Source organism: Labrus mixtus, chromosome 2 (assembly GCF_963584025.1).
Source record: "Labrus mixtus chromosome 2, fLabMix1.1, whole genome shotgun sequence".
Lineage (NCBI taxonomy): Eukaryota > Metazoa > Chordata > Actinopteri > Labriformes > Labridae > Labrus > Labrus mixtus.
The window spans coordinates 10,618,543-10,641,978 of NC_083613.1; the positions used below are offsets into that span (position 1 = coordinate 10,618,543).

At 40.6% G+C, this 23,436-nt stretch overlaps 1 protein-coding gene across 1 annotated transcript in view; it reads left to right on the top strand.

Moving 5' to 3' along the window:
- Window positions 1-882: 882 nt before the first annotated feature.
- The window catches only part of nomo (nodal modulator), a 35,674-nt gene continuing 13,120 nt past the window's right edge, over window positions 883-23,436 (top strand). The window contains 29 exon segments of the mRNA XM_061051326.1: window positions 883-1,042; window positions 2,493-2,760; window positions 2,923-3,071; window positions 3,226-3,381; window positions 5,557-5,642; window positions 5,729-5,874; window positions 5,973-6,120; window positions 7,042-7,224; window positions 7,593-7,738; window positions 7,961-8,075; window positions 8,945-9,042; window positions 9,266-9,449; window positions 9,542-9,672; window positions 9,833-9,988; window positions 10,083-10,161; window positions 10,271-10,447; window positions 13,689-13,745; window positions 13,747-13,917; window positions 14,432-14,521; window positions 14,602-14,647; window positions 14,804-14,904; window positions 15,164-15,270; window positions 15,389-15,461; window positions 19,514-19,666; window positions 19,860-19,997; window positions 21,645-21,734; window positions 21,859-21,964; window positions 22,632-22,782; window positions 22,896-23,073. Of these exon segments, the coding sequence (XP_060907309.1) occupies window positions 1,027-1,042; window positions 2,493-2,760; window positions 2,923-3,071; window positions 3,226-3,381; window positions 5,557-5,642; window positions 5,729-5,874; window positions 5,973-6,120; window positions 7,042-7,224; window positions 7,593-7,738; window positions 7,961-8,075; window positions 8,945-9,042; window positions 9,266-9,449; window positions 9,542-9,672; window positions 9,833-9,988; window positions 10,083-10,161; window positions 10,271-10,447; window positions 13,689-13,745; window positions 13,747-13,917; window positions 14,432-14,521; window positions 14,602-14,647; window positions 14,804-14,904; window positions 15,164-15,270; window positions 15,389-15,461; window positions 19,514-19,666; window positions 19,860-19,997; window positions 21,645-21,734; window positions 21,859-21,964; window positions 22,632-22,782; window positions 22,896-23,073 (3,699 nt within the window). The 5' untranslated portion in view covers window positions 883-1,026.

Here is a 23,436-nt window from a genome sequence, read left to right on the forward strand (position 1 = left end):
CTTACTGACTGTTGGATGTAAACAGAACTATGGATGGATGGTTTGAAGGATAGACAGGCCAACATAACCTTTAACCCACCTTACTCCAAGTGAAGGAAATGTTCTAATTATTTCTCTAAAGGGATTTCCCCTTCTTTTGAGACCTTAAAGTTCACTCCACTACCTTTACAAAATAAAGCCATGGTTACTTACTACACAGCCTGATGCACAATATATTTCTTGGCCCTGCAGGACAACCACGTTAATGAGTTTTTATTTTAGTATCCTGGCTTGAGACTTAACTTAATAACTAATGTCTTTAAGGATGTTGCTCCCTCATTAACAATTTAAAACAAACTATAATCATTTTATTTCTTTTAAAAAAGTATGTAACACAACTTAAAAAGCAAAGTGATTAAGAGTGCTATTAAACACTGCAATCATTAAAACAGTGAAATATGGTGGAAATGGGAAAATAAATTATATGAATTCATACAAATGAAATAAAAATGTTAATATCTAAACAATTAACACAATTCATTCATTGGCCCTTAAATATTATTTATTTAAATAGCTTTAATGGGAACTGGTTCTAATAAGTAAAGTATAAAAATCCAGTATAACCAAATGTGGTTAATTATGCATGGGTGGAAAGTAACAAAAAGCATTTACTCAGAAGGCTAGTTTTGATGTTGGCTATTTGTCCTTTTTGAGCATAAAATTCCCATTTCAACCCGTCGTATTTTAAATAATTCGTTATATTTGGGATTTTCTATTTTATTTTGTTTGAAAAAAACTCAATACTAGGCTACAAATTAAATAATAATGATAAAATAGACTTATAGATACAGAAAGGAAAGAACCAGGGAGATAATAATGTAAGCGCTGCTCTTCTGTATCCACATTCAGGAAGTTGTCTCTGGGAAAACCTGTGTAGTCTTCCTGACAGCGGAGACTCCCTGTAGACGAAGTCTGCTAGGTTACTTGTTAGCTTGTAGTTATATCAAAGAATACAAAACTGTTTTAATTGAAAAGGAAACGGGAACCATGGAGGTCGACTCAGGTAAAGTTAGCGCGACATTCGTGTCTGCTACTTTGAATACTTACATGTCGGGTTTACTTTACTTTAGCCCATCAGCTAGTCATGCTAAACTACAAACTTAAATCAAACAGCTGACAATGTTGGGCTAAGTGCTTTGACCTGCTCGTTAATGATTTGTTAAGAATGGTTCTTTGGATAAGTTACATCGTAAACAGAGTTGTTTGCCGTAACTGTGTCGAAACGCCGCTGTTGGCATTTTTACATGCTGAGTCTGGTTCTCGTTTAGCCATTGTCTCATCCTGCTCCACTTCATGAAGGGGAACAAAACAAAGTCTCCCATCACTGTCTGTTTATTACGTTAGGAAGCTACGTCAAATGTTACCATGTGTAACAACTTTTTATCATACGCTCAAATTCAAAAAGAGATGATTGCTGTAGCCTAATTCATAAAAACTCACAAGTCTAAACAAAATAATAATAGACCTACTCTGAGCTCTGACTGTTCCTGTTCAAACCAGAATACACGGCTGGATGCTGTGTTATAATCCATACACTATCTTTATTACGTTGTACATTGTAAAATATATATTTTTGAGATGCATCTGTATAGGCCGAAATCGGCACATCATGATGTGGTACGAGAACCGATGTCAGTAGCAGATGTTTTTTGTTGTTGTGATAAAAACATCAGTATTGGAATTGACATTATTGTTATTTCAAATCTGAGTATCTATATCGGCCACTCTGAGCATCTTTATTATATTTTTCTGCTCCAGTGACTTGATGTATCTGTCATCATGCATTCAGTCCTACACAAAATATTAACCCTGTGATTGATTTATCAACTAGAGAATCAGACAAAGACTCATTCCAGTGCCTTTTGGGAAATGAACACACTTGTACTTTTACATGGGCAAGGAATGTCTCCAAACGACCTGTTTGAGCACACATTTTCTGGAAAGTGGAGGAAGGCAAAAGACGTAGAGGACTTTCTCAAAACTGGGGGGTTTGTAGACAGGCGAGGGACACATATGGGGTTGGCTGTGGTGTATGAATGCAAGTGAATGGGATTAGTTACTTCTGATGGTCTCACTACATAGCAGGCACTACCATCCGTGTGTGAATGCGTAGGTGTGACATGCGGTGTAAAAGCGCTTTGAGTAGTCAGAAGACTGGAAAAGTGCTATACAAGCTCAAGTCCATTGACCATTTACATATCAGTGTTAGAAAAACATAGTAAAGTGCATTTTTGCATAATATGGGGCCTTTAAATGTTTGATAGCATCTTTCACTTCATTTAGTAAATACCTTCAGTCCTTTGGTGAAGAAGATTACATTTTACTGACTTGGGATGAAAACCATAACTTCAAAAGTAGAAATGGAGTAGGGAGTAAAGAGTAAGGATCGTTATAAAGACAGGATAACACACATCATGAAATTCTTATCATCTCTATTCACCCCTCTTTTAAAGTCTTCTACACTGATCGTAGTGGACGAGTCACCAGTAACCTACTGTTGGACCAGCTCCCCAGCTACCAGTCTCTGCTGTACCGCAGGAAGTCGTCGTCGGCGGGAGGCTCAAAGCGAAGAGGCAGCTCTAGAACACGACTTGGCTCCTCTGGCAGCGGGAAATGGGGCATCAACACATTCAAAAGACGGGAGGAGAAACTGAAGAGTCCGACAGAGCAGAGACCCATCCGGGAACTGGCCAAGACCATGGCTGAGAAACGTAGACACAAGTAGGAACGACATTATCATACTATAGTAAACTTCTTGATTAAACAACATTTAACTGATGTCTTAAATATTGTGCGGCATTTAGAGGTCTTTCTATTGATGGTGTGAAAGTTTTCCCTCTGTGTAACTTCTTTACTAACAATGTGTTTGTCTGCTTTTGTTAGCACACAGCGCTTAGAGGAGGCCAGAGAGCTCAGCAGCTGGAGCCACATGAGGCAAAGCACCCGCAGGCATCTGAGGAAGCTGAAAGATGACGTTGCAGAATGGCTGAACTCACTGAAACTTTGGAGAGGAGACATTCACCTGATAGAGGGTGAGAGATGAAAACAGCATAGTTTGCCCCGGAGACATTTAATGATTTCTGTTGAGGATCACCAACATGAGTAAATACTTTCACAGCTATTACAAATCAGAGCCAGGTTTTGTTCTAAAGTTTATCTCTCCATCCGTTTCCTTATATTTGACAGGGATGTTTGGCACAGGGATCCTGTCTTACTTCTCCTTCCTGCGCTTCCTGGTGATGCTCAACTTGGTCATCTTTCTGCTCATGTTCAGCTTTGTCATGCTCCCCATCATCATCGCCCCCAGTGCTTCAGGGAATATCACCTACAACATACACGATGGTGAGGAGACACTTTTTGGATTCAACCGACAAAGAAGAAAACGGTGTTAACTAACGTCATCAAAATTATGGATACTTCATTTTAAAAGTGATGCAATCTTGGTTAAATATTCATCAGTTGTATCTCAAAAAAACACAAAAGCTTAAAAAAACTGACATATAATGAGATTTTTACCCCAAAGCTGCAAGCAGTTCCAAACCTTGGGCGGCTGTGGCTTAGTGGGTAGAGTCGTCTCTCAACCGGAATCCCCAGCTCCTGCAGCTACATGCCCAATGTGTCTTTGGGCAAGACACTTAAACCCAAGTTGCTCCCGCTTCTTCGTCGGTGGCGTATGAATGTGTTGGGATTAGCTAACACTGATGGCTACTCTGCCATCAATTCTACAATTCACTTAGCGTACGCTTTTATCCAAAGCGACGTACATCAGAGAGTAAGTACAACACAAGCAAGGATCTAGAAAAAAAAGGGAACAATGTCAGTAAGAGCAAACGATCAGCTTTGAGTCTGATTGGACACACAGGTGCTGACAGGAAGTGACCAGAGGCAAAGTGGCAAAACCATCTTATAAGTCGTCGTTGTCAAACAAAAACCATCGTCATTACCATCATCATCATCAATAATATCGAGACCATCATCATTAAGTTAGTAGGTATTCATGAAAGAGCTGGGTCTTTAGCTTTTTCTTAAAGGTGCAGAGGGACTCTGCAGAACGAATGGAGTTTGGAAGTTCATTCCACCACCGGGGGGCAACAGAGGAGAAGAGTCTAGTCAGAGACTTAGGACACTGTTGTGAAGGTTGGATCAGACGCCTTTCATTGGCAGAGCGTAGTGGGCGGGAGGGAGTGTAGACCTGGATGAGAGAGTTAAAGTAAGGAGGAGCAGTTTTAGTCGCTGTTTTGTAAGCGAGCAGCAGAGTTTTAAATTTGATGCGAGCAGTAACTGGGAGCCAGTGTAAGGAGATGAACAGCGGAGTGACGTGCTCTTTTAGGAAGGTTGAAGACCAGTCGTGCTGCTGCATTCTGTATCATCTGCAGGGGTTTGATAGTGCATGTTGGAAGACCTGCCAGCAGAGAGGTGCAATAGTCTATGCATGATTTCACAAGAGCCTGTACCAGGAGCTGTGTAGCATATTCTGACAGGTAAGGTCTGATCTTCCTGATGTTGTACAGGACAAATCGACATGACCGGGCAATCGAGGCTACTTGAACCTTAAAAGTTAGCTGGTCATCAATCATGACACCCAGGTTCCGGGCAGACTTTGTGGGCATGAGTTTGGTTGTTCCAAGCTGGATATTGATCTGTGGTTGCATAGAGGGACTGGCTGGGATGACAAGGAGCTCAGTCTTTGAAAGATTGAGTTGAAGGTGCCGTTCATTCATCCATTTAGAGATATCAGCAAGGCATGACAAGATTCTTGCAGAGACACCATCAGTGTGTGAAGGGGTAGGTGTGACCTGCGCTTTGAGTAGTAGCTCATACCAAGTCCAAAAGACAGATAGACACCACCTTACAGTTCTAGTGCATCAATGGTAAATTAGAGGCAACATTGGAACATAAATCCATACATGGAAAATGTAAACATCATCTAGCTTTTTGTTATTAATGACATTTTACCAGCATTGCGTACAGGATGGTTATTAAAAAAAAGACAACTAAAAATGACTAACTCTGTGTGCCCATGACTTCTTGTATTTACTGTGGTATTGAAATCCGGATCAAGTATTGCTTTTGTATTTTGGTATTGTCTCAAAGTTTGGGCGGCAGTAGCTCAGTCCTTAGGGACTTGGGTTGGGAATCGGTGGGTCGCCGGTTCCAAGTCCGGAAATTGGTGTGGTAGCTGGAGATGTGCCAGTCCACTTCCTGAGCACTGCCGTGGTGCCCTTGAGAAAGGCACCGAATCCCCCCACTAGCTCAGGAGCGCTCACTGTGGGTAGCCCCCTCACTCTGAGACCTCTCCATTAGTGCATGTCCATAGGATCCTGTTTGTGCATGTGTGTGTATTTCGGCCTATGTTTGTGTAGCATGTTCACTAGACAGAGTGTAAAAACCAATTTCCCCTCGCAGGATCAATAAAATATAAATTATTATTATTATTTATTTATTATTTAAAGTTAAAAGTTCTGGCATCGTTACAACCCAAGGCTTCAGCTTATACATTCCTGTTTTTGACTACAGGAAGTGAGTGCAGTGTTTATCCAAGCAGTGCTCGTCGAGGTCTGGTCATCTTCCATGAGCACATCACAGATCTGCTGTCTGGTGGAGTAAGTCTGACACATTTCATTTCATCTGGAAGGAAAAAAAGTTGGCTTTTTGGTCTCTTCACTTACATTCTGTGTTCAACCTCCAGGGCTTTCTGGAGCAGACTTATCTTTTCTACGGCTACTACAGGGCAGACAAAATACACTTTCCAAATATCACTTACAATTTGCCCCTGGCCTACCTGCTGGCCACTCTAGCCTACCTGTTCCTCAGCCTCATATGGATCGTTAAAAGGTACGGCTGAAAAGGGCGGATGATGTTCAGTGGAGTTTATATTCAAATCTGTTTAGTTTTTTTTTAAGTTTTGTTAACTTTGGATAATTGTCTTCAAGGTCTGCCACAGGGTTCAAACAGAACCTGGTTCAGGATGAGGATCGCTTTCAGAGCTTTTGCAACAAGATTTTCGCTGGCTGGGATTTCTGCATCACCAATCCGAATGCTTCGAGGCTGAAGAGAAGCAGTTTACTCTATGAGCTCAAGGTCAGCGCAAGATTTGTGTTAAACATGACAGTTAATTGAACAGAATTTAGCAGTAGCAGTTAGATAGATTGAATGTCTGTTTACATGCTCAGATTTAAAGGTCCCTTTAAACCAGTTTAAATAAGTCTAAGAGCTCCTTACAAACATGTCTGTAAAGGTTGTTGCTATAAATCCACTCTGATCCTGTATGTTATCATGCCTTTAAACGCCTCAATTTCAGCCCTGCTCAGAACAGACTGTTTCTGTGTCTGTACCTTTAAATGTGTCTGACCACGCCCCTCTAGAAGGGCTTTGATGGCTTGGGCTTTCTTGCACCATGCCCTGTTGTTTACAATGAGAAGGCATCTCCGAGGTCAGAACAAACCCCTAGCTGTGGCAGTGTCGCCCACCTGGGGGAGGGGTTACTGCCCTTTGTGATGTCACAATGGCAAAATCCAAAAATTGCCTGTTCTAATCAGCATTTAACCATCCTAAAATCATCATTATCAAACAAAACAATGAACATCATCACCATCATTTCCATTAAGTGTGTAGGTGTTCATAAAAGAGCTGGGTCTTCAGCTTTTTTTTGAGCGCACAGTTTCCAAATAGTGGATTGGACAAAAGACAGAGGATGGACTTTTGTCATAATTGGGGGGTTTGTAGACAGATTAGATAACTATGGCAAAGTGTATATAAAAATATGTGACTCTTAAATGTAAGTAGCAGCTTTATAAGGGTAGGGTGGATGGGGGGCTATGAATAACCTAGCTCTTGATATTAAAACAAGTTTAAAACGCTACATGATGGATCAATGTAATACATAGATTTTTACCTCGTTGGTAGTTAATTATTTATTATTGTTTATTGTAGATATTTAATCTCTGCATCAATTGAATTTTGACCTTCCTCATTCAAAATACCATGTTCCCTTTTCTTCAGACGGATTTGGAGGAGGAGAGGATCAAACAGAAAATAGCAGATCGAACCCGCAAAGACAAGTGCCGGATTTACGTCATCCGTCTCATCCTCAACCTCTTCGTCATCGCTGTTCTGGCTGGTTGTTTTTACAGCATTTATGTGGCCACCATTTTCTCTCAGGAGGCACAGATGAACAATATAAAGGTGATGAAATGTTGCACTTTGGATTATTAACCCTCTGTCAAAGGAACTTAATTAACTACCATGAACTCTAAACAAACTTTGATAATGCCATGGTTTTCTGTAACCCGGTTTCCACCAAACGGTCCGGTATCAGTACTCTTGTAGTAGAGTAGCGTGACATCATATCACACTGTGTACCCCGCCAATAAATTCAACCAAGAAGAAAAACAATTTGTCTTCAGTACAGTACCGAACCGAACTGAACCGCTCGGTGGAAACAGAGTTTACTACGTATGTGAACTGAAATTTAGGATGTGTTCCTCTTGAATCCTGGCTCAATTAAAGGTCTTGTGATGTACATGCTCTGAATGACACTGTTTTTGTTGCAGGTGAATTTCATAGTGGATCTCATCTACGAGTATCTTCCTTCTATTGTTATCACCTTGGCCAACTTCATCACCCCGCTCCTGTTCTCCATCATCATCAATTATGAGGATTACTCACCTGCCTTTGAGATCCGCTTCACTCTCATGAGGTACGACGGACTCATCCTTTCTCTGATATTGACCTGAAAATGATTTGCACATAGTCAAAATAGATTGGAGAAAGGGAAAATGTACCTTTATAAAGTGATGCACACAGCTCAGTAGAATAAAAAAAACCTGTACTACTAAAATACCATCACTACATGGCTTTATACATTCATCCAGTTACTTTCTTCTCATTCATCTGTTTCCTCGATCTTCACTCTCCACAGGTGTGTCTTCATGAGGTTGACCAGTATTGGAGTGTTGCTCTTCTCTCTCTGGTCTCAGATCACTAAGTGTGAAGAGGAGCCCTGCAGCTGTGGCTATAACCATGTGCTTTACTCTGTAAGGAGTTTTCCCTCATGACTTTACAGTACAATCATTTCTACTGATAAAACTCCAATTACACCCTACGCTGAAACTCAATGCTTAACAACCGACTCAAACTGTCTAAAAGGCTTCAAAGCTATGAAGATAGATTTTTTATTTATTTTATTTAAACCATTGCATTTAATTGAATGTATATTCTCAGAGCATTACTGCACTGGTATGTCTCTATACATGTGGTCTAATACACTAGATTAGTTCAAAATCAAATGTGTGTGTGTATATATATATATATATAAGACAAAATACATGTTTGATGTGTTTAAAAACATAAAAATGGTAACACTATAAATTCAGGTTATAATATTCATCATTAACTAGTTGTGTATTAGCATGCTAATTATTAGCATATTGGCTGTTTATTAATCAGTATTAAGCACTTATTAGTACCTTACACGACATGATCATAGTCTATAACTAATAGGCCATTAACTAAGGCTTTACCTCCTAATCACTGCTTATTGATAGTAAGTTAGGAATTTGTTGAAAATTAATTTTGAGCTTAGTATGTTAAGCTTAGTATGGCTGTTGAAAGTAAGCAAAAGGATATTCAGATCATAATTGAACAACTTCAAATAATTATGAGGGTATTGAGTGTAAACTCTGAAGTTAATGGTCAGGGTGATGTTCTGGATATCAGCCCTGCTGTGATTGTCTTTGTCACCTAGTCCTCTGGTGCCTACGACTGAAACACTGCAGTACAACATGAGTCATCCTCATGTGGTATTGTTTTCATACACACTTTGTTTGATTATTGGATTGGTCTCAAATATTTGATTCTATGGTATTTTTTCTAAGTTTAATATGTGCTTAACTGTCGCCCACAGTGCTGGGAGACCCGTGTGGGACAGGAGATGTACAAACTCACCATCTTTGACTTCATCATCATCGTTGCAGTCACTGTATTTGTAGAGTTCCCCAGAAAGTAAGTCCTTTTCTGACCAAAGTGTTAAAAAAAACATTTCTACCATCTGAATATAATAATAAATACGTCTTTGTTTAGAATTGTTGACAAAATATGATCATCTTAACTTTGAGGTACAGACCTCTCATTGGACTGGAAGAATATAGAGTTGACTAATTTCCTTTCCAGCTGGTTGTACTTTAAGGCTAAAAGTATTTATTTGTATTTAATTCTTAACTGCCAGGCTGATCGTCAAGCATTGTGATTGTGGCCTGGCCCAGTGGTGGGGCCAACAGGAGTTCGCTATTCCTCAGAACGTGTTAGAGATCGTCTACGGTCAGACCATCTGCTGGATCGGCACGTTCTACAGCCCCATGCTCCCGGCTATCTGCACTATAAAATACTTCTTTATCTTCTACATCAAAAAGGTGACTCATTTCTTCTTAAATGTGTTTTAGTTTACATGGTTAGAAGTCAGAAGCAGGGCTCTTGATGTTACCTCTTTGCTCTTTATCTGTAGGTCTCTTTGATTAACAACTGCCGTCCAGCCAGTCGTCCGTTCCGAGCGTCCAGCTCCAACTTCTTCTTCCTGGGCGTGCTGCTGATCGGCCTGGCTCTGGCCTGTCTGCCTGTCACTGTCAGTGTAGCTCAGTGAGTAATTCAATGTTGTCCCAGTCTATTAAACGATGTCATGTTTGATTTTCTGCAGCTTTAATAGACTCTCAAAGAGGGAGTATTGATATCAGATGTCAATATTTGTCTCATGTTTCTCGAGGCATATATACTCACTCACACATCCCTTATTGCACAGAATAAACTGCTCCCAGGCCTGTGGACCGTTTGTTCATTACAACACCTCATGGGAGGTTTTGCCAGCAACAGTATCCCAGCTACCTGATGGTGCTAGGACCCTCCTCTTTGCTCTCTCATCAGAGGCCTTTGCTGTCTCCTTCTTTGTTGTAACATGGTACGTATCATCAGGCATTCTAACAAAACTAATAATAGCAAACTCATGTTTTTACTGTTGGTTGTAATCAAAACATTTTGACCCTTTCCTGCAGCTTGGCCATGTTTTATGTGATTGCATTGGCTGGAGCTCACAAGAGAGTTATTAACCAGCTAAGGGAGCAGCTAGCCATGGTAGGTTTCTTATCCTCTTATAATTTATTTCACGTATCATTTTCATCATCAATCATGCCTCGGCTATGCTCGATCATCATTTAAATATTTATGTTATTTTGTTTCCCAGGAGGGACGTGACAAACGTTTTCTGATCCAAAAGCTGTGCCAGGCCCAGAGGGTCTCGGCTATCAGATCCCCGGTGTCTAAATCGCAGCCTCGCAGCCCCAGCTACCACACCAGCTTCTCCAACAATTTCGACGAAGGTGTTTTCCTGGCACACTCACCTCCTGACTCCTCCACGCACGTGTAAGGCAAGAGCCTGGTATCACAGCTACAAGACTGGACACGATCACTGGAGTTATAAACTGTCTGAATCTTTATCTGAAATGTTCCTTTTTTTTATCGTTAGAACACTACGACCTGGGCGGCTAGCAGAATTTTTTGTTGTTCTTTTCAGTGTTCCTCTTTTGACAATCTAATTAAGATCAAATTATTTATAGGACACTATGTTTATGAACTGTCATCTTTCCTTCTGAGAAGGACTAAAATGACTATAACTACTGGAGTTTTTCTAAAATGCACTTTAAATATCTTAACACCAGCATTTTCTAACTTTTACAACTGTTGTGTTTACAGAACACTTTGTTCATTCTGTCTTGTGTGAGTTAAATCTCTTATAGTTCATTATTAGCGCATACTAATGCAAATAATCTTTGCATTTCAAAGTAATTAACTGTAATAGTGTTTAAAACAAAACTGTGACACTTTTTAAAGGTTTTCTTTTACATTTTTCAATACATACAGTACACATAATATACACTTGGCAAACCAAACAAATACCCACAAAGCTAACAACAAAACAAGACATGCAATACACACCAGTATATTTAGATCAGTTTACTTAAAATGATTTTAATGCTCAATAAAATCAGTCTAATCTGACCAAAGAGTATTGATCCACTTTGGGCTTCTTATACTTGTATACATGCAGGCTCACAAGCTTCTTTGGAACATGTAAGAACATAATTGTATTGTGTTGGTTATTTCTCTGTGGTACTTTTTCTTCAAGAGTTTTAATGACAAACACCAAAAATACATAACTCCTCTTTTGTATCCTCCGTTTATTTATGCTACTGTACAATGCTTGAGTGACAAGATAATGTAATTTTACATCAGGCACATGAGATAACTCCAAATGTGTAACATGTTAAAAGAGGACGGATATGAGTTATGTGACAACTGGAACATTTTGGAGGGTTAATTTGTACTTTATTGCTTTTTGGACTGGGGGTAGTTTGTAGACAGATGTCTTTTTTTTCTGTGTGGCTTTATAATTATGCTTTTCATATGCCTGTGGTGATGGCCTTTGATATTCAACTGTTAACATAGAAAATAAATATTAATATTAATAACTCGGGTTTTCGCTGTCTTTTTGTTCTGTGTTTTGACGCTTCTGCACGGGGGTCTCCAACCTTTCTTCATCTGAGAGTTACTTTGAAAAAAATGAAAGTGGCCAAGAGCTACTTGCATCAAATCGCCTGCATTTATTTACATGGCACACATCAGCTGGATTAAGCTACTGTTTGTACACGTGTGAAATTGCAAAAGGCCAATGCTTATCAATAATCTTACATTCACATCAAAGTCCAAGAAAACATTACTACTTTACACTTGTTTTTATGGGCCAAATATATGGATAGTGGGAAGAGGTGCATTTACTTTCGTCAGATATACAGTACAGACCAAAAGTTTGGACACACCTTCTCATTCAAAGAGTTTTCTTTATTTTCATGACTATGAAAATTGTAGATTCACACTGAAGGCATCAAAACTATGAATTAACACATGTGGAATTATATACTTAACAAAAAAGTGTGAAACAACTGAAAATATGTCTTATATTCTAGGTTCTTCAAAGTAGCCACCTTTTGCTTTGATTACTGCTTTGCACACTCTTGGCATTCTCTTGATGAGCTTCAAGAGGTAGTCACCTGAAATGGTCTTCCAACAGTCTTGAAGGAGTTCCCAGAGATACTTAGCACTTGTTGGCCCTTTTGCCTTCACTCTGCGGTCCAGCTCACCCCAAACCATCTCGATTGGGTTCAGGTCCGGTGACTGTGGAGGCCAGGTCATCTGGCGCAGCACCCCATCACTCTCCTTCTTGGTCAAATAGCCCTTACACAGCCTGGAGGTGTGTTTGGGGTCATTGTCCTGTTGAAAAATAAATGATGGTCCAACTAAACGCAAACCGGATGGAATAGCATGCCGCTGCAAGATGCTGTGGTAGCCATGCTGGTTCAGTATGCCTTCAATTTTGAATAAATCCCCAACAGTGTCACCAGCAAAGCACCCCCAAACCATCACACCTCCTCCTCCATGCTTCACGGTGGGAACCAGGCATGTAGAGTCCATCCGTTCACCTTTTCTGCGTCGCACAAAGACACGGTGGTTGGAACCAAAGATCTCAAATTTGGACTCATCAGACCAAAGCACAGATTTCCACTGGTCTAATGTCCATTCCTTGTGTTCTTTAGCCCAAACAAGTCTCTTCTGCTTGTTGCCTGTCCTTAGCAGTGGTTTCCTAGCAGCTATTCTACCATGAAGGCCTGATTCACACAGTCTCCTCTTAACAGTTGTTCTAGAGATGTGTCTGCTGCTAGAACTCTGTGTGGCATTGACCTGGTCTCTAATCTGAGCTGCTGTTAACCTGCGATTTCTGAGGCTGGTGACTCGGATGAACTTATCCTCCGCAGCAGAGGTGACTCTTGGTCTTCCTTTCCTGGGGCGGTCCTCATGTGAGCCAGTTTCTTTGTAGCGTTTGATGGTTTTTGCGACTGCACTTGGGGACACTTTCAAAGTTTCCCCAATTTTTCGGACTGACTGACCTTCATTTCTTAAAGTAATGATGGCCACTCGTTTTTCTTTACTTAGCTGCTTTTTTCTTGCCATAATACAAATTCTAACAGTCTATTCAGTGGGACTATCAGCTGTGTATCCACCTGACTTCTGCACAACACAACTGATGGTCCCAACCCCATTTATAAGGCAAGAAATCCCACTTATTGAACCTGACAGGGCACACCTGTGAAGTGAAAACCATTTCAGGTGACTACCTCTTGAAGCTCATCAAGAGAATGCAGAGTGTGTGCAAAGCAGTAATCAGAGCAAAAGGTGGCTACTTTGAAGAAACTAGAATATAAGGCGTATTTTCAGTTGTTTTACACTTTTTTGTTAAGTATATATTTCCACATGTGTTAATTCATAGTTTTGATGCCTTCAGTGTGAATCTACAATGTCAATAGTCATGAAAAGAAAGGACACTCATTGAATGAGAAGGTGTGTCCAAACTTTTGGTCTGTACTGTATATATATATATTTTTTTTTAACACAGTCGGTCAACCTATAGGCGAGCTACTTAAAAACGAGCTACTGGTATCTCACAAGCTACCTAGATCCCTGCTTCTGCAGCTCTATTAGCATGCAGTAATACTACCTCCCCGCCAGCAGAGGGCGCTGATCCGGGTACTTCGCTCTGTCAGTGACAGCAGCTCAGGTGGTGCGGAACTGGAGGCGGCGTGCTGTTGCTCGGCTCAACGGGAGATCACACATACAGCCAAAATGTTGAGAATTACGATTCGAGCAGACATTGGAGCCATTTGGATTTTGTTCTGTATCACCTATTCTCAGTTCTTGACAGTATCTTCGGATGATATAGTGGTGGCATGCGGAGGATTTGTGAAATCTGACGTTGAAATCAATTACTCCCTGATCGAGGTGAGAGTGCAGACTGTCCGGCTAGCTAGCAGCGAGCTAACATTTAGCTGGTCGTAGTAAAGGTTAGGCGGAGGCTGGATGTAGTTGAATGACAGTATGAATGAAACGACATAAACAGCAGTCTTTTCTTACCCACACTTGGCTGTTTTTTGCTCACAAACTTTGAATAGAGTTTGAACATGTTGTTTTAAGTGAATTTAGCTATTTGGTGGTTTGCTAATTTGAATGTTTTCGGACTGAACAGTCATACTTGTTATTTCATTAATCTGCGGTAATGGTAAAAGAATAGCATATGCTAGCTCAGTCTAATACCACAGACGTGTCTGTTGTCGAGGAGGAGCCATCAGTACTAATCCCTGATAATTAGCAGACTCTATGGGATTAGCCTTTTGGCCATTTTGCGAAATTATCTTAATCCAAGAAAGATTGGTTTGTTTGTTTGATGGCATCAAAATACTCGACCAATGTTTCATTGAACATGTGACACAAATATACACTTTTCTTTCATGCACAGATTAAATTGTACACCAAACAAGGGTCCCTGAAATACCAAACGGATTGTGCTCCAATCAATGGGTACTTCATGATCCCTCTCTATGATAAGGTAAAGTATTCATTCATTTTGATTATTTAGTTACATCCACTGCTCATTGTTGTATTTTAAAGACTTACTTTTTCCCACAGGGAGACTTTGTTTTAAAGATTGAGCCTCCTCTTGGATGGAGCTTTGGTAAGGTTATTATTATTATTATTATTATTATTTAAGTCATCATATAAAACATCTTCCACAAATTCACCAGATATTATCAATCTTTTGATGTTTGCATTGTGTGTGTTTGTGTGGTTGTTTTATACCTTTGTGTCTTTTTTTTAAAACTCTTTCCAGAGCCAACCAGTGTTGACCTCCATGTGGATGGAGTTAGTGATATCTGCACTAAAGAAGAAGACATCAACTTTGTTTTCACTGGCTTTTCAGTCTCAGGAACTGTGAGTACTGTGAAGGAGATATTGCCACAATAATGGAAATATTTAATCTAGAAGAAACCATTTCTACACATTGTGGAGAGTTAAAGCTTTAACTTCTTACTGAATCCTTATAGTTGTGTACCTTTTGGTGTAATTTCTGACCGGTTTCACTTATCTGTTGACATAAGTCCACACAGTAAGCCTCAGTAAGCCTTTTCTCAGAAAAGTAATACACTAAAACATATATGTCTGGCTATGTTATGTGCTCTGTATGGTCCAGGTTCTGAGTAAAGGCCATCTCCTCGGCCCAGCTGGAGTAGAAGTCAGACTGAGCCGAGTAGGAACAGAGGAGAAACTCCAGAGTGTCGTCACTCAGCCGGGGGGAAAGTAAGTGGCTAACACCTGAAAGTTGTACAAAGTGCAACATGTGCTGTCGCAGTAAACATTCATGCCTTAACGTTTTGTAATTTAAGGAGCTTTTCTTTTTTCTGCCTTGCTAACACAGGTATACCTTTTTGAAAGTACTCCCTGGAAACTATGACATCACTGCAGCCCATCCTTCCTGGACTCTTGAGCAGGTTGGTACCTGAACCTAACTTATTAAGAGCAAGACAACAGCACAGACTATGTAGAAACAGGAATTTAGCAGACATGGCTTCAAGCATCTCTTGTAAAGCACGTTAGAGTAGTTTGTCTTATTTTCTGCTTCCTTTTTTTTTTTTTTTTTTACCAGTGCTGGGAAGTGTACATTTGATCATTAGGATGAATGTGTACATAGATGGTTTAGACACTCTGATGTTAACCTCTAATTTAAAGCTTTGGTGTCCTTTGAATAGAACATTTACATTTTTTTTTCCAACTCTTGACATAAAATATGTATAAGCTTTGTATAAAAGAGGGTGTAGGAGCAGATTATCAAAATAACAGGCAGTGTTGTGTGTAAAGTATCTCACAGTGTGATTGAAGGTCACCTCTTCATGAGGTAGAAACATTTCTCTCGTCTCCTGTATGAAGGGGAAACATTTTTTTGACCACTAAGCAATCGTTGCAAGAGAAACAAGCGGCTGTTTTTATTGTATTGAAATATGGACATTGAAAACCTAATGGAAAAGGTCAATAAACAGACCAGCGAATCCAAGATGATGATGTGCATTGGACATGGGATATGTGGCATTGACAAGAAAACACACAACCAGATCCAAATCACCCTCAGTTAAAGGGATACTTCACCTGTTGAAACATGAATCTGTATTGACATTGGGTCATATATGTAGTAGAAATGTAAAATACATTTTGAAGTTGGTGCCTTCTAGACCGAGAAAAGTCAGAAAGTGTCTTTTTGGCTCTTGTGGATGAAAGACACCAAATCCCAGAATGCACAGCACCACAGGCCACTCCCACTGAACATCACCTACCAAGCTAGCCACTACCAGACTGATGTGAAATTCATTTCACACACAAATTCTAGTGAGCTGGCTGTGCGCTCGGGAGTGTCTGCATGAAGTGTTTGTGCGCTGAGAAGAAAAGCGCTGCACATTCGTCCGCTCAAGTTGAAAATCTTTCAACTTCTCAGAAAGGCGTCTGTTGACGTCACGGTCGCTCTTTTCAAAATGTATGATATTCCGTGTATTATAGCGACGTGCGGATAGTATCCTCTTTGCTCTGTGTCTGCTGGGGTTAAAAATGATCTCAAATATAAAACGTGCAGTAAAAAGTGACAGTCGGTCATACAGCGGCTGTTGTCAACAAACTGTTGTCATAGAGACAGGACTGACATGCAGCGCTTCTCTTCTCAGAGCACAAAACACTTCATGCAGACGCTCCCCAGCGCTTTTCTGCCGCATTTCAGTGGGTCGTTGAAAACATGAGGAACTAGCGGCTTAGTTTCAACCCCTCTAACCAAAGCAGCCTCCGATGATGTCATCGGATGTTCCTTTTCAGACAAGAAATACAGAGCTTTCCCGTCTCAGTGGAAAATGAGGACGGGATGATCGACCATTCAGAAATACTACCAGGTTTCTAATGATACAAAGCTTAATGCAAATGGATGAAGTATGCCTTTAAGGACAATATTGTGTTTGTTTAAAATAAGTCAGTACAGAGAGAATTGAGATCATTTGGAGTTATTCTGGTGAAACGTTCTTGTTGTCATTTTAAGAACCGCATCACTCTTGCTCTGGCTTCAACATTAAGTCCTACTGACTTCTCTTTGATTAAGAGATCTTACCGGCCGAGATATTTTTAACCAGCCACAAGACTTGGATTCAGTGTCAATGAAAACCAGTTGTTGAAAGTAGCTTAATGCTTTTACTCTAGTACTGATTTTATTGTGGCGGTTTACTGTGAGGATAATCTATTCTGCTTAAGTATTTCTATGTTTGATATTTAGTCATCCACATTACAGTGGACGTTAATGTCCTATTTGTCAATGATTAAAAAGCAGCTTAGGTCATAATCTTTGCAGGGCTGGATAACTTTACACAGTAAATAAAATGTCTAATGTATGTTATTAATCAAGGCCCACAGCAGCAGTTAGTAAAGTGATTAAAGGTAGAGTCAGTAGCTTTTTCCTAAAATATATATATTTATATAAATGTATACAAAAGTACCACTCACTCAGTCATGACTTCTGGGCCTCCACACGTGTGGTGGTGACTGTCTGCAGTGACCCTGTCCTCTACCTGTGTTTTGATGGTTTGGTGTGTTTTGGTTAACTTGGGATGTTTCACGCCAATGACAGCGTGCAAGTGTTTTCAGGAGTGGACACTATTCAAATGGACGCGATTCAAACAATATGACAGACGTGGAAGTAGCGGCAATGAAAGAAATCTAATCATAGTGAGGAGAAACGCTAAGCAGATGAAGCTTGTTCTCAAACGAGGCTGAACCTTGTGTTGGCTTTCACACGCAGACACTGAGTTGTCCTGGCAGGTTAGCAAACATCGGGGGTTAGCTTATGCTTAGCGTGCGGCAACTTGCAGTGAAGGTACAAGCAGTAAACTACACACTATGTCCTGCAGCAACGAAAAATGCTATTGACTCCACCTTTTATAGTCCACTCCACTGTTACAAGCTACAACAATTGATGTACACAGTTATGTATATCATTCTTAAAAAGCCAATTCTTTAGGGAGCATAAGTTTTGGTATTGTAGGATCATTTGATTCTTATCATGTCACAGGGACTTTTTCTTTTCACAGACTATTCTACGCTTGGATATTACTACTTGTTCTTGAACAAGATGTTTCAGTACTTATTCTCCACTGCTAAAAAATAAATGTCATTGGAGTGTCTCATTTATCTGCTCCTTAACTGAACACGCAGTAGATCTGATAAAGTACTCATAGCTCTCTTCTTCCTCCTTTATCTGAAAGTTATTAACAAGCTGAACAGTTTTGTTAGTGACCATACTGTAGCTCAAAAACAGGGCGCCTGTAGCCTCGTGGTTAATGCACGTTCCCCATGTACGGAGGCTGAAGTCCTCCAAGCAGGCGGTCTGGGTTCAAATCCGACCTGTGGCTCCTTTCCTGTCTGTCCCCACTCTCTCTCTCTCTCTCTCCAATCTCTGAACAGCCTCATGATTATTAACAGTCGGTCACATGCCAGCGATGTGCAGAGTTGTTATCATCAGCCCTTTTCAGACTGCGTTTTTCTAAAACAAAAATGCCGTAACTAAGCTCAGCCGCCTTCAGGTCTTCGTACATAAATATTGATTCCCGCAATGGCGTAATATTGGTGTCCCAAACTCTTAATTCACAATTGCGTTGAGGAGGCACACGGTCAGACATGCACGCATACACTGCGCTGTGCTCCCTCCCGTCTCACCTCTCTAACGCCTTCTGTTACTACCTCCAAAGACGGTTCACAGTGCGATCACTTCGTTACACTTCCGAGACATTCGGAGTGACGGCAAAACGTCACAGGGGAGTAAATATCTTGGCTTGAAACAGCCGTCTGAATATGGCTAGTAACTCACTTACTGTTTTGTAATGATGGAGCCAATAGTGCCTGACCTCTAATATTTTATCTGCCAAACTAGATTTTCACCAGCATTTGGCGAGTGATTGGCGCTAATTTTGGAACCTGAGATTTCAATTTCATAGTCAAATCTTTCCAAACATCCACCCCATTGTCTTACAGATTATTTATTTCTCAGAGACCTTAGAACAAATCTATGTATTCAGGTATAAAGAGTTGACAGCACTGTTCACTGATCCCTATTTTTCTCAAAATATAGATAAAGAACCCACAATTTTTTAAAAATGATGAATTAAAGCCTTCGACACAGAGTTGAGACAGATTTCGAGCAGCATCCCGATTAGCCCTCACTGTGTCAATAATGATTTCCTTCCCCATAGTTTGATATTATCCCGCACCACAGTGTGACTGTTCTTCTTCTGAGAAGTGTCATTATGTCCAGGAACAATACGTCATTTTAATTCTGTATCACTTAAGTGTCATTACTCACCTTCTGGCTCAGCTGATAGTGTTCCCTGTCAGGTTAGCATGTTTGTAACTAATGATCTCCAGCAGTCACCACACTGCTCCTGACAGGACCATTACTCCAACGCTCTCTGTTACTTACCTGGTGACCTTTGCCATCTTCTGTTTTATTTTGTATTTTTTACAGAGCGCTACCGCCGTGCATGTTTCTAATGCCAATGCCCCGGCTGCCGACCATCTGGTAGTTGGAGGCTATGACGTCTCAGGGGAGGTCCGCAGTGATGGAGAGCCAATGAAAGGGGTCACCTTCCTGTTGTACTCAGCTACAGTCAAAAAAGAGGTAAACAAATATTGTTCTACATTTTTTTTTTTAAACAATGAGGAGACAAAGTTGATCTTGATCCAGCGTGCAGCATATCTTACTGAAGCTTTTATTGAAGCTGTATTGTTGCTTTAATTCCAGAACCTCACGTAGTATTGATGGATTATGACTCAATAAGTATGTCTTTGTATTTCGTTTGTGTGTTTTACAGGATGTCAGCGGTTGTAACTTGTCCCCAGTAGACGGAGCTGATTCTGGTGACAGCTCTCTGGTCTACCTCTGCAGCGCTCTCTCCAGGGACGATGGAACCTTCATCTTCCCCTCGCTAGCCAGCGGCGAGTACACAGTGGTAAGGTCCCTGTGAAAAAAACAAACAATGCTGTCCCCATTTCTCGTCTCAGGGTCCCAGTCCTCGAGCTTTACGTCCTGCTTAAATGTGAGACAACTGTCCTTACCATGGTCGATGGAAAGTGTGACTTAAGTCTACGGCAAACACTCAGAGCAGCTTCTTCAATGCAACTGAATAGTTGGAAAAAATAATGCACTCCTGTCATGTCTTCAGAATATAATCCATCTAAATGTGTCCTAATAAACATTCATATTGTTTAAGCAGCTTTAAAGGTCACATATTCTCCTCCTTTTCAATTGATTTAAATAAGTCTCAGATCTCCTCAGAACATGTCTGTGAAGTTTCTTGTTCTAAATCCACTCTGATCCTGTATTTGATCCCCTCTATTTCATGACAACGACAAGGCTGTTTCTGTGTTTGTAGCTTTAAATGTAAATGAGCTGTGTTTGACCAAGACCATCTAGAGGGGTTTGGGTGACTTGGGCTTTCTTGTTCCATGCCCAATTGTTTACAGCGAGAAATCAGACTCAGAGGGAAGAACAAACACCTAGCTGTGGATGTGTCACCTCAACTGGGGGATGGGTTACTGCCCTTTGTGATGTCATAAAGGGAAAATCTCCAAACGGTCTGTTTGAGAACACATTTTCTGAAAAGTAGAGTAGGCAAAAGACGTAGAGGGTGAACTTTTTTTTTTTTTTTTTTTTTACAATTGCAGGGTTTGTAGACAAACTAGGGACACATAATAGCATGGTAAAGATGTGACCTTTAAGAGTGTTAATAAATCTTAAATATTGTTTAAAGTGAGTGAGAAGATATAGATGGATTACATGAAAGCCTTGCTTCCTGTCCCTTCACTCTCATGCTTATCCTTGTGTTTCCACAGACTGTTGGGTATCACTTAGCTAGATGATTTATCTATTCGTTGGTTAATTTACTAGACATTGAATATTAATAAACATTGTTACAAACGCAGGTCTTGAAGGTAATTTGCAAATTGTCCACTTTAGTCCCTCGACAGACACAAAGTTAAGTTATCACAGTGAGCGAACGGGCAGGGATGATAACGTTTATATCACAGGGCCGGTGTGCTAATGCTGTGATCATCACGCCTATTCTAAAGCTGCTTCATACGGTTTCCTGCTTGCCAGTATGTTCTTTGCCTTTCGTTCGTCGATGCTGTGAATGCGTCCAGTGACACGTAGCACTGATATAAAGGAAGGAAACTGTCATTGTAGTGTCAGACTCTGTCATCTTGGATTTCTGCAGCTTTTCTAAGTCAGATTATATTTCCGAATAAATAATCCAATTCAGCATGTTGACGGACTTTCTAACGTCATGCTGTAATGCTGTTACCAAAACTGCAGGATGTAGCTCTCATCTGTTCCCCGGTCCCTCACCCTGCTTAGGTGAGCAATTTAGATCAAGTGCATGAATGGATAACTTTCACAATCCTTCTTTAACTACGATATAAAGAAAAGAGGTGGTGAATGTTTATAGCAAGAAAATGCTAACCATGACAAGCAACAAAGACAGGGTTTGATTTTATGATGATGTAACTTAAACCCCCTCACTGCATTTAAATGACTGTCTCTTGTGTATTTAATTATTTCTGCCTCTAATCTGCTTTTGTGAAATCCTTCCTTTCAGGTGCCGTTCTACAGGGGAGAAAGGATCACATTCGACGTCGCTCCCTCAAGGATGAATTTCAAGGTGGAACACAACAGTTTGAAACTAGAGGTAAAGAGTCGAGCTACATCTGCATTTGTTTAAATATCTGCTGTCATGTTCAAACATGAGTTCATTCCTATGCCTGTTTCCACACTTTGACATCCAGTGCTCTTTCTGTTATCTTTGCTTGTAGCCGATCTTCCGAGTCATGGGCTTCTCTGTGACGGGCCGCGTTCTCAACAGTGTCGGTGGGGAAGGTGTCCCTGATGCCTCAGTGTCCCTCAACAACCAGATCAAAGGTAAACACACAAAAAGGTCCATGCTCTGGTGGGTTTGTCTTGAAAAGCAGGAAAACAAAATAAAAATATCTAAACATGATGGGAATGCTTAAGTTTTGCATTCATTGGCTCTCACTGTACACACATTTCCACACATGTGTACAGGGCCTGTGTCCACAGGGTTGGCAGTGCTAGTTTTTAATACAAAACCAATTTAATTCCGCGTTGTCAGTGCTGAGTGCTAAAGCTTCAGCTGTTTTTAGTCTCTGTGCCCCCAGTTGAAAACAGTTAAACTTTTCTAACAGCGGCGCACTCGTCAATGTCTCTTCTCCCTCACCAACCATTCAGGGCTGCATCTGCTTTGTCAACAACAATGGAAGAGGAGACATTGACTCGTCTTATCGAGGGAACCGTTTTCAGGTGTAGAGCTGCTGATGCCAGGACATGACTAGTTTACAATTTTTTCATGTTTTCATGGTGATATTTCCTTGACTTAAAACAAATATTGAGCACACTGAGCTATGTAAAACACACCCTAATAGACACTACAGAGGGAAGCTGAATTTACATTTTGTTACCCAGCAACAGTGAACCGTGGTGAGAAACACTTTGAAGTTTGAGTGCATCCATCACAAATAGCGCTGTGTGTGGACTCAGACCCTAACTCTTAACTAATCTCTCCTTACAGTCATCAGCAAGGAGGATGGTTCTTTCCGGTTGGAGAACATGACAGCTGGTACGTACACTATCCGTGTCAGCAAAGAGCTCATGTTCTTCGAGCCAATCACAGTGAAGATTGCCCCCAACACGCCACAGCTTCCTGACATCATCACAGCAGGGTACGTCTGCTCTCTCTCTTTAATTGTTATGCTGCATGGAACTCGATAAAGATTCAAATTCTACTGAATTACAAAACAAATCAGCTCTGTGTTCTGATGCTTGTCCCACACAGGTTCAGTGTGTGTGGCCAGATCTCCATCAGCCGCCTGCCTGAGGGTATGAAACAACAGGGCCGCTACAAGGTCACTCTGACACACCGGGAACAAGACAAGACCTCCAGCAAGACCATCGACTCTGACCCACAGGGGGCCTTCTGCTTTCAGGCCAAACCTGGAGACTACAGCGTCCAAGTGAGACTCAAGCATGGAGATTTTTAAATAATGCTGTTGAACTTACTGTTTACATGTCTTTGTTGTTTACTTTAATTGTTTTTACTTATTAATGCTAGTGTGCATGGGGCTAAATGTACGCAGCACTTGGGAGTCCAAGAAAATTTCCTAAAAGGGACAAAAAAGTTCATCATAACATATCATAACATAATGTACCATGACGTATTGTAGCGTAGATTAATGTAGCATAGCATATTGTAACGTAGCATAGCATATTGTAATGTAGTGTAGCGTATTGTATTATAACATAGCATAACAGAACGTATCAAAGTGTATCACATACAGTTGTATGTCTGAATAATATTTACAAAATGACACATATTA